The 10,857-nt window shown below is 42.1% G+C and overlaps 1 protein-coding gene across 1 annotated transcript; it reads left to right on the top strand.

The window, feature by feature from the left end:
• Nucleotides 1-2,214: 2,214 nt before the first annotated feature.
• Nucleotides 2,215-10,030, top strand: LOC139547266 (zinc finger CCCH domain-containing protein 15-like). Its single transcript, XM_071356326.1, has 8 exons — nt 2,215-2,298; nt 4,069-4,157; nt 5,756-5,908; nt 6,124-6,226; nt 6,771-6,956; nt 7,768-7,914; nt 8,671-8,764; nt 8,995-10,030. Exons 1-7 carry the CDS (start codon nt 2,215-2,217, stop codon nt 8,692-8,694), a joined length of 786 nt encoding a protein of 261 aa, XP_071212427.1. The 3' UTR covers nt 8,695-8,764; nt 8,995-10,030.
• Nucleotides 10,031-10,857: the final 827 nt, after the last annotated feature.

Here is a 10,857-nt window from a genome sequence, read left to right as displayed (position 1 = left end):
CTTGTGCAAGTTTTACATTGACACAATACTTGTTAGGCCTTATATTAAAGAACATAAATGGTTAAAGAAAAGTGTGATAAATAAAAACATATACCAATTTCATTTAAGGACCAAAAAACTTACAGCTGTGCCATATAAATTGCAAAATAGTTGGGAAGAGATTTTCGATGTACCCATTCCATGGCACATGGTTTATGAATTGATACGCAAAACAACGCCGGATTCAAAACTTCGAATTTTCAATTTAAATTATTGTACAAAATTCTTTCAACTAATAGAATGTTATATATATGGGGGATACAATCTTCTCAGCTCTGTAGATTCTGCTGTGAGGAGGCAGAGTCATTAGACCATTTATTTTGGTATTGTCCGCATGTAGCTCGTTTTTGGTCACAGGTCCAGGAATGGTTGAAGAATTGCAACATTTGCGTAGAACTAACGCTACAGATAGCAATACTGGGGGATTTGAAAAGCCATAGTCAATCAATCAATAATATAATAATTATTTTAGCAAAAATGTTTATTTTTAATTTACAATCCGTGGAAGCTATGAGAATAGGAAGATTCAAATCTTTTGTGAAGCATCACAGCACAGCTGAAAAATATATGGCAAATAAAAATCCGAAATGGATGATGTTGGAAGATAGATGGGAAAGGTTGAGTGGAGCTGAAGGGTGGGACTAATAACAAGATAAACAATGTAGGGCATACGGGATCTGTGAAATGTGTATAGGTGCGGAGCTATTGTGAAATAGCACAGTTACAAGTGGAAATCAAACTGGATGGACAACAGAAATAGAGGAAGAACTAAGAACAAACAAGAGAGAACTATTATAAAGTAGACTGTGTCTGTAAATGTGTATAAGATGTATAAATTGAAGGTAAAAACAGAAATGTTTATCAGTTTACTCCAATTGGGGGATCGGTGGTAGGGTTTGCAGGGAATAATAATAAAGGTATACTCTTTTAAAAAAAGTATGTATGTCTATGTAGGTATGTGTATGTATATATGTGTATATGTATGCATACGTGAATGGATATATATATTTACCCCAAAAAATATGGGGGATTGGAAATGATGCAGACAATTACATTGGAGGCAACATTCTTTCCGCAATATTAAGCTGATCCACCCCCCTAAAAAAAAATAAAAAAAATAAAAAATAAATACTTGTTAGTAAAGGTGTCAGCGAAAGATGATGTGCAGGAGCTTGCAGGGATTTGTAGTCTTGCACGATGTCTACTTTGATGCTAATGAGCATTTTCAAATCTGATAGTATATACAGCCGAATATATTGATAAAAGTGACCTTTGTCCGAGAGAGATTTACATGGCTATCGAAACGTCATGCCAGGGTTAGCCTACATGAAACACAGCCCTTATTTTAAGTGTTTCTAAAATGGGGGAAAATGAATGGTGGGAAACTATTGGAACCATTTTCCTGTTTGACCGCTAAGTTTTATGGGTATTACGACACCTCCACTGTGGGGCTCTATTTTGTTCAGACACATACAAATATTCCATGATGGGACAAATATGAATCTATATTAACGTGCAATTAGAAATATTGTTGAGGGGAGGGAAACTATTTATTTACTGTAGGCTTTTAAGTTTCTAACCCTGTCTTTGCTACTACTTAAACGTAAATGACTACGCTAGGTCGTCATTGTAAAATAAGAATGTGTTCTTAATAACTAACTTGCCTAGCTAAATAAAGGTAAATAAAAATTATATTTTAAATGACTACGCTAACGCCTCGATCCCACCGACCGTGAATTACATTTTGGCAAACCAGACGCACATTCATTTCTAATGGAACGCTGCTAATGCCTTAGAGCGTGGAGTGGCAGAGGCAGTTGTCGTGCGTTCTGTGTGATGCATAAATTGGATTTCTAGAAACGTATGCATCAAACTGTATGTGTTAAAAACGGTTTGACATAAATAGTAGCAGAAATTGAATGTTGTTTCACTTTTTTTGTTGCACACATAACCAAATGACTCTGCGTCACAAATTTAGCGCCTTTCCGCACTATTGGTGTGATCAAGGCGTAACAGCGTACACCCCGTTACCTTCTGCCCACTTTGCGGTGTATGCATGTGCTACTATTCAACTGACAGTATCTGCTGTGGTTAACCCGATTTGCTAAAAAATAGCAACAACATCACGTTTAATTAGCTGCGGTTGGATTCATTTCTTTAACATTTTAAACCGACATGCCTCTGAAGAAATCTGGCCGGGCATCAGGGGCAGCAGGTAGTAAGAAGACCCAAGAGAAGAAGAAGGAAAATATTATTGAGGTAAGAAGTGAGGATCAGGGTTAAAGCTACCGTTAGCTAGTTGTTATGCAACAACTGCTAGCTGGCTCTCTTGTATTGCCATCTGTCTAGATACCAGCTAGTTAGCTAGCTAGCTACATGTTTATTAATTAACGCCAAAAACAGTTAGCTGACCATCACTGTTGTTCAGGAGGCAGATCATACTGGTTGATTGATCGTGTTGTCCTGAGACATGACTGAATCTTTTGGGAGTCATCTTGGGAGTCAATGTGTCAGGTAGTTAGCCTAAATATGACCAGTCTGCTGATTGTACATTCACCAGGACAAGACATTTGGACTGAAGAACAAGAAAGGAGCCAAGCACTAGAAGTTCATCAAAACTGTAATTCATCACGTCAAGCATGGACAGCAGAACGCACGACAGGTGGGAACACTAGCTAGCTACCTTTACTTGGCCTAACGACAGTGGCTTGCGAAAGTATTCACCCCCGTTGGCATATTTGGGGGGGGTTGTATCATTTGATTTACTGGGCTTTGACTAGGCCATTCCAAGACATTTAAATGTTTCCCCTTAAACCACTCAAGTGTTGCTTTAGCAGTATGCTTAGAGGGTCATTGTCCTGCTGGAAGGTGAACCTCCATCCCAGTCTCAAATCTCTGGAAGACTGAAACAGGTTTCCCGCATGAATTTCCCTGTATTTAGCACCATCCATCATTCCTTCAATTCTGACCAGTTTCCCAGTCCCTGCCGATGAAAAACATTCCCACAGCATGATGCTGCCACCACCATGCTTCACTTTGGGGATGGTGTTCTCGGGGTGATGGGAGGTGTTAGGTTTGCACAAGACATAGCGTTTTCCTTGATGGCCAAAAAGCTCAATTTTAGTAACATCTGACCAGAGTACCTTTTTCCATATGTTTGGGGAGTCTCCCACGTGCCTTTAAAAAATAAATAATAATAATAATAATGGCTTTTTTCTGGCCACTCTTCCGTAAAGCCCAGCTCTGTGGAGTGTACAGCTTAAAGTGGTCCTATGGTCAGATACTCCATCTCCGCTGTGGAGCTTTGCAGCTCCTTCAGGGTTGTCTTTGGTCTCTTTGTTGCCTCTCTAATTAATGCCCTCCTTACCTGGTCTGTGAGTTTTGGTGGGCAGCCCTCTCTTGGCAGGTTTGTTGTGGTGCCATATTCTTTAAATTTTTTAATAATGGATTTAATTGTGATCCGTGGGATATTCAAAGTTTCAGGTATTTTTTATAACCCAACCCTGATCTGTACTTCTCCACAACTTTGCCCCTGACCTGTTGCGCTTGCTTGGTGGTGTTGCAGAGACTGAGGCCTTTCAGAACAGGTGTATATATACTGAGATCATGTGACAGATCATGTGACACTTAGATTGCACACAGGTGGACTTTATTTAATCAATTATGTGACTTCTGAAGGTAATTAGTTGCACCAGATCTTATTTAGGAGCGTCTTAGCAAAGGGGGTGAATACATATGCACGCAACACTTTTCAGTTATTATTTTTTTAAACAAGTTATTTTCTTAATTTCACTTTACCAATTTGAACTATTTTTGTGTATGTTTATTACATGGAATCCAAATAAAAATCCATTTAAATTCCAGGTTGTAATGCAACAAAATAGGAAAAAACACCAAGGGGGATGAATACTTTCGCAAGGCACTGTAGCTCCTTCCCCCGTCCCCAATATTACTTTTGGTGTGACTGAACCTTTGTGTCCCAACCTACAAAGTTGGGACACTTTGTGTGTCTGTGCGGGATGTTATCAGGTCGCAGCTGCTGAAGGAGATAAGAAGAAGGAGCTGGAAGAGTTGAATGAGCTTTTCAAGCCTGTTGTGGCTGCACAGAAAGTCGCCGAAAGATACTGGGACTATTTATGATGGAGTGATAGAATTCTTGGCAGTGTTTTAAAAAAAGGCTCTAATAGGCCTACATTATTTTCAAATTGTTCCTCACACCCCTCCATACCCTAGTTGTAAAACGACATAACTGCCTCTCATTCTCTTAAAGTCAATGGTACATCATTGAAGTTAGATTGAAAAGGGGATAGCTTGTCCAACTGAATGTATTCTACATTTAACCTGAATCAGAGAGGTGCGGGGGGGGGCTGCCATAATTGACATCGGCGCCCTGTGGAACAGTGGGTTAACTGGCTTGTTCAGGAGCAGAACAGCATCAGTTTTACCTTGTCAGCTCGGGGATTCGATCCAGCAACCTTCCGGTTACTGGCCCAACGCTCTAACCACTAGGCTACCTTCCGGTTACTGGCCCAACGCTCTAACCACTAGGCTACCTTCCGGTTACTGGCCCAACGCTCTAACCACAAGGCTACCTTCCGGTTACTGGCCCAACGCTCTAACCACTAGGCTACCTTCCGGTTACTGGCCCAACGCTCTAACCACTAGGCTACCTTCCGGTTACTGGCCCAACGCTCTAACCACTAGGCTACCTTCCGGTTACTGGCCCAACGCTCTAACCACTAGGCTACCTTCCGGTTACTGGCCCAACGCTCTAACCACTAGGCTACCTTCCGGTTACTGGCCCAACGCTCTAACCACTAGGCTACCTTCCGGTTACTGGCCCAACGCTCTAACCACTAGGCTACCTTCCGGTTACTGGCCCAACGCTCTAACCACTAGGCTACCTTCCGGTTACTGGCCCAACGCTCTAACCACTAGGCTACCTTCCGGTTACTGGCCCAACGCTCTAACCACTAGGCTACCTTCCGGTTACTGGCCCAACGCTCTAACCACTAGGCTACCTTCCGGTTACTGGCCCAACGCTCTAACCACTAGGCTACCTTCCGGTTACTGGCCCAACGCTCTAACCACAAGGCTACCTTCCGGTTACTGGCCCAACGCTCTAACCACTAGGCTACCTTCCGGTTACTGGCCCAACGCTCTAACCACTAGGCTACCTTCCGGTTACTGGCCCAACGCTCTAACCACTAGGCTACCTTCCGGTTACTGGCCCAACGCTCTAACCACTAGGCTACCTTCCGGTTACTGGCCCAACGCTCTAACCACAAGGCTGCCTGAGGTTCCTTGAGAAAGGCTACAGTATATTACACCCATTTATTATTATTATTATTATTATTTCATTTCCTCTCCCCTTGTCTCCTAATTCTTCTTCCCCTTGTCTCCTAATTCTTCTTCCCCTTGTCTCCTAATTATTCTTCCCCTTGTCTCCTAATTCTTCTTCCCCTTGTCTCCTAATTCTTCTCCCCTTGTCTCCTAATTCTTCTTCCCCATGTCTCCTAATTCTTCTTCCCCTTGTCTCCTAATTCTTCTTCCCCATGTCTCCTAATTCTTCTTCCCCATGTCTCCTAATTCTTCTTCCCCATGTCTCCTAATTCTTCTTCCCCATGTCTCCTAATTCTTCTTCCCCTTGTCTCCTAATTCTTCCTCCCCTTGTCTCCTAATTATTTTTCCCCATTGTCTCCTAATTCTTGTTGTCAGGTATGGATCCCAAATCTGTGCTTTGTGTTTTCTTCAAGCGAGACCAGTGTACCGAGGGAGATAAGTGTAAGTTCTCCCACGACCTGACTCTCGAGAGGAAGTGTGAAAAGCGCAGTCTGTATGTCGATGGCAGAGATGAAGACCTGGGGAAAAAGGTAAGCGTGTTGTCTCTATGATTACAGTTTATAGGCTTGTTGACGCCGTTTTGTAGCCTAACTTTCATTTGTAAATGATGTTATAAACTATGCATATATCATCAGGTTTGTGATGTGACATGCTGCCCACCACAGTGTCAGGGAATGAACTTATCTGCACTTTGATGATTGTTCGTTGTGATGCGACATGTATGTATTTTCAATCTGTTATAGACTCCATGGACAACTGGGATGAGAAGAAGCTTGAGGAAGTCGTCAACAAGAAACACGGAGAGGCAGAGATGAAGAAAGCCAAAACTCAACAAACTCAGATTGTACGTATCAACAAACAAATTACTGGAAGGCTAAATATTGTAACAATGCTTGTTACAAGCTTGTTGTTACATGGTTGTTACATGGTTGTTGTTACATGCTTGTTGTTACATGGTTGTTACATGGTTGTTACATGCTTGTTGTTACATGGTTGTTACATGCTTGTTGTTACATGCTTGTTGTTACATGCTTGTTGTTACATGCTTGTTGTTACATGCTTGTTGTTACATGCTCGTTGTTACATGCTCGTTGTTACATGGTTGTTACATGGTTGTTACATGCTTGTTGTTACATGCTTGTTGTTACATGGTTGTTACATGGTTGTTGTTACATGCTTGTTACATGCTTGTTGTTACATGCTTGTTACATGCTTGTTGTTACATGCTTGTTAGTCCATAGAATGACCTGTAGGATCTCTGTTAACCTACATATTGTTACATGTTACCTATTACAATGCGTGTTACATATTGTAACTAACAGCGTTTGTTATTGTTCCAATGCTTTGCTCTTCTACGAGGTGGACTGAAGTGATGTTTTCTCCCATAGGTTTGTAAGTACTTCCTGGATGCCATAGAGAACAACAAGTATGGTTGGTTCTGGGTCTGTCCCGGGGGAGGAGACAGCTGTATGTACCGCCATGCTCTTCCTGCCGGGTTCGTCCTCAGGAAGGACAAGACGAAAGAAGAGAATCTGGAGGAAGAGATCTCACTGGAGGAGCTGATCGAGAATGAGGTAGGTTGATCATTCCCATAGAAACATAATCTATGTCATTCTATGTCTAGGATCATTCCTAATGTACTAGAGTGGTGAAACATAATCTATGTCATTCTATGTCTAGGATCATTCCTAATGTACTAGAGTGGTGAAACATAATCTATGTCATTCTATGTCTAGGATCATTCCTAATGTACTAGAGTGGTGAAACATAATCTATGTCATTCTATGTCTAGGATCATTCCTAATGTACTAGAGTGGTGAAACATAATCTATGTCATTCTATGTCTAGGATCATTGCTAATGTACTGGAGTTGTGAAACATAATCTATGTCATTCTATGTCTAGGATCATTCCTAATGTACTGGAGTTGTGAAACATAATCTATGTCATTCTATGTCTAGGATCATTCCTAATGTACTAGAGTTGTGAAACATAATCTATGTCATTCTATGTCTAGGATCATTCCTAATGTACGAGAGTTGTGAAACATAATCTATGTCATTCTATGTCTAGGATCATTACTAATGTACTAGAGCTGTGAAACATAATCTATGTCATTCTATGTCTAGGATCATTCCTAATGTACTGGAGTTGTGAAACATAATCTGTCATTCTGTCTAGGATCATTCCTAATGTACTAGAGTTTTGAAGTAAATGTTGGTAATAAGACTTTATGACCATGTTTCCTTTTAGAAATGTTTACAACAACAAAAAAATGTCATATGTATTTATTCATAGTCTCTAAATGGTGTATTAATGGCTATTTGTTACCAAAATGTCTGTGACAAAAAACACTTAACATTGTTTTAATCATCTATATTTGCAGCGATCAGCCCTGGGTCCAAACGTCACCCGTATCACTCTGGAGACGTTCCTAGCCTGGAAGAAGAGGAAGAGACAGGAGAGGATCGCTAAGGATGAGCAGGACTTGGAGAGGAAGAGGGCTGATTTCTCAGCAGGCAGGTCACTGGGCGTGAGTTGCTACTAGGTTAATCGTTATTGTTATTTGAGATAGGAGCAATAATAAGTCTGGTACAGAAACCTTGAGTATATCTAGCAGACGTCATTGGTTTCTGGGTCTCTGTTTTGAGCTCATGTTGATCCAGGTATTTGTAATGTATTGGTAAATACAGTATTTACGTGCCCTCTGTATAGCCTGGGAGGAAGGACAATATTTAAATATACACTGAAGCACATGAGCCACCTCTTCTCCTACCACCGGGTGGTGACAAAACCCCTTGAATGAAATGTCCTGCCCTGAACATTGTCCTATACACTGAGTGTACAAAAAATTAAGAACACCTGCTCCTTCCATGGCATGGACTGAGCAGGTGAAAGCTATGATCTCTTATTAATGTCACCTGTTAAATCCACTTCAATCAGTGTAGATAAAGGGGAGGAGCCTTGAGACATGGATTGTGTATGTGTGCCATTCAGAGTGAATGGGCAAGACAAAATATTTAAGTGCCTTTGAACGGGGTATGGTAGTAGGTGCCAGGCGCACCGGCTTTTAAGGCTAAACAAGCCAAATTGACACAACTGTGGGAAGCATTGGAGTCAACATGGGGACAGCATCCCTGTGGAACGCTTTCGACACCTTGTAGAGTCCATGCCCCAACGAATTGAGGCTGTTCTAAGGGAAAAAGGGGGTGCAACCCATTATTAGCACGGTATTCCTAATGTTTTGTCCAGTCAGTGTATATGGTGTGAAAACGTCTCTCTCTTCCAGGTGAGTGGTCGTGAAGGGTTTTGAGTTCCGCCCCGACCTGGTTGATGACGATGATGAAGAGGCAGATGATACCAAAGGCGACGATGGTGATGAGGTAAATTTTACTGTTAGATGGGATAACAGATTAAATTAAATAACAAAGTTATAATTTAATGAAGTGTAATGTCACTTTGACAATAGATATGTATTATATGTAGTTCTACAACTCTTAGGACTTCCTTGTTTGTTTTCTGTCCTGAATGGTCACTTGGTTTTAATAGGTAGATTAGTATCATATATAGAACACTAATACATCTAATATTTAAGTCTATGCTTCTCTGACAGGTAGTGGATGCTGAAGACTTCCTGGACATTGATGTGGCCAGGTTTATTCCTAAAGAGGTGGATCACGCCGGGATCACAGTGGCGTCAGGAGACCGGTTCGCTGCCAGACCTCGGCACTGCCTGGCTTGTCTAACTGTTTCTACAGGATGTCTGTCCGTCTCCTTGTCTAACTGTTTCTACAGGATGTCTGTCCGTCTCCTTGTCTAACTGTTTCTACAGGATGTCTGTCCGTCTCCTTGTCTAACTGTTTCTACAGGATGTCTGTCCGTCTCCTTGTCTAACTGTTTCTACAGGATGTCTGTCCGTCTCCTTGTCTAACTGTTTCTACAGGATGTCTGTCCGTCTCCTTGTCTAACTGTTTCTACAGGATGTCTGTCCGTCTCCTTGTCTAACTGTTTCTACAGGATGTCTGTCCGTCTCCTTGTCTAACTGTTTCTACAGGATGTCTGTCCGTCTCCTTGTCTAACTGTTTCTACAGGATGTCTGTCCGTCTCCTTGTCTAACTGTTTCTACAGGATGTCTGTCCGTCTCCTTGTCTAACTGTTTCTACAGGATGTCTGTCCGTCTCCTTGTCTAACTGTTTCTACAGGATGTCTGTCCGTCTCCTTGTCTAACTGTTTCTACAGGATGTCTGTCCGTCTCCTTGTCTAACTGTTTCTACAGGATGTCTGTCCGTCTCCTTGTCTAACTGTTTCTACAGGATGTCTGTCCGTCTCCTTGTCTAACTGTTTCTACAGGATGTCTGTCCGTCTCCTTGTCTAACTGTTTCTACAGGATGTCTGTCCGTCTCCTTGTCTAACTGTTTCTACAGGATGTCTGTCCGTCTCCTTGTCTAACTGTTTCTACAGGATGTCTGTCCGTCTCCTTGTCTAACTGTTTCTACAGGATGTCTGTCCGTCTCCTTGTCTAACTGTTTCTACAGGATGTCTGTCCGTCTCCTTGTCTAACTGTTTCTACAGGATGTCTGTCCGTCTCCTTGTCTAACTGTTTCTACAGGATGTCTGTCCGTCTCCTTGTCTAACTGTTTCTACAGGATGTCTGTCCGTCTCCTTGTCTAACTGTTTCTACAGGATGTCTGTCCGTCTCCTTGTCTAACTGTTTCTACAGGATGTCTGTCCGTCTCCTTGTCTAACTGTTTCTACAGGATGTCTGTCCGTCTCCTTGTCTAACTGTTTCTACAGGATGTCTGTCCGTCCCGACACGTTGATAACCTTCACTTCTGTTGCTTTTTTCACAGGATGTCTGTCCGTCCAAAAGTTTCCATCAAAGAAACTGTTCTGCTCATTTCCTGTTGTAATCATTTTATCTGACCAGGCATAGTCAGGTGGGGCGGTGGGGGGGGTTCTGCTGGTTTCAATGATCACTTCATCCACTGATATTGTTGGCACGTGGCCTGGGGTCTGTTCAGGAGAGTGCAACGTTACAGAACTTTCAGATAGAAATGTATAGTATAGATCATGTTTTAAATAGGGGACTGTCAACGTTTATTTTTTGGACCGTTTCACATCGCTGAATAAATCCCTCTGCTGCTCTTCTCCTCCATGCAGACAAACTGAGTGAGGCTTGTGGTGGAGAGGTGGAGGAGGACGGAGTGGACGGAGAGGGGAACACGGAGGAGGACACGGAGGATGTCCCTGTAGACGAGAACCTGTTCACTGGAGATGACCTGGACGAGGTAGAGGAGGAGCTCGACACGCTGGATCTGGACCAATAAGACAAGGGCTGAATTTAACTGAATCGGCTCGTTTTGAATTGAATCAAATAGAAATCGGCTCATTTGATTTGAACACAACTTATTTGTGTTGAATTGTCCCTTGAGTTTGGGCGGCTCATTCCATGGACAACAGTACAAAAGGCTTAAAA

This window comes from Salvelinus alpinus, chromosome 20 (assembly GCF_045679555.1).
Source record: "Salvelinus alpinus chromosome 20, SLU_Salpinus.1, whole genome shotgun sequence".
NCBI classification, from domain to species: Eukaryota; Metazoa; Chordata; class Actinopteri; order Salmoniformes; family Salmonidae; genus Salvelinus; species Salvelinus alpinus.
This window is presented reverse-complemented; position numbering and strand designations above follow the sequence as displayed.

What these genes read in the sequence shown, in the direction of transcription:
- LOC139547266 (XM_071356326.1), top strand. Translation starts at nt 2,215, where the DNA reads ATGCCTCTGAAGAAATCTGGCCGGGCATCAGGGGCAGCAGGTAGTAAG. An exon ending in AGAGATGAAGACCTGGGGAA is followed by an intron (nt 5,909 to 6,123) that starts AAAGGTAAGCGT and finishes TCAATCTGTTAT; the next exon opens with AGACTCCATGGACAACTGGG. An exon ending in AGGAGCTGATCGAGAATGAG is followed by an intron (nt 6,957 to 7,767) that starts GTAGGTTGATCA and finishes CTATATTTGCAG; the next exon opens with CGATCAGCCCTGGGTCCAAA.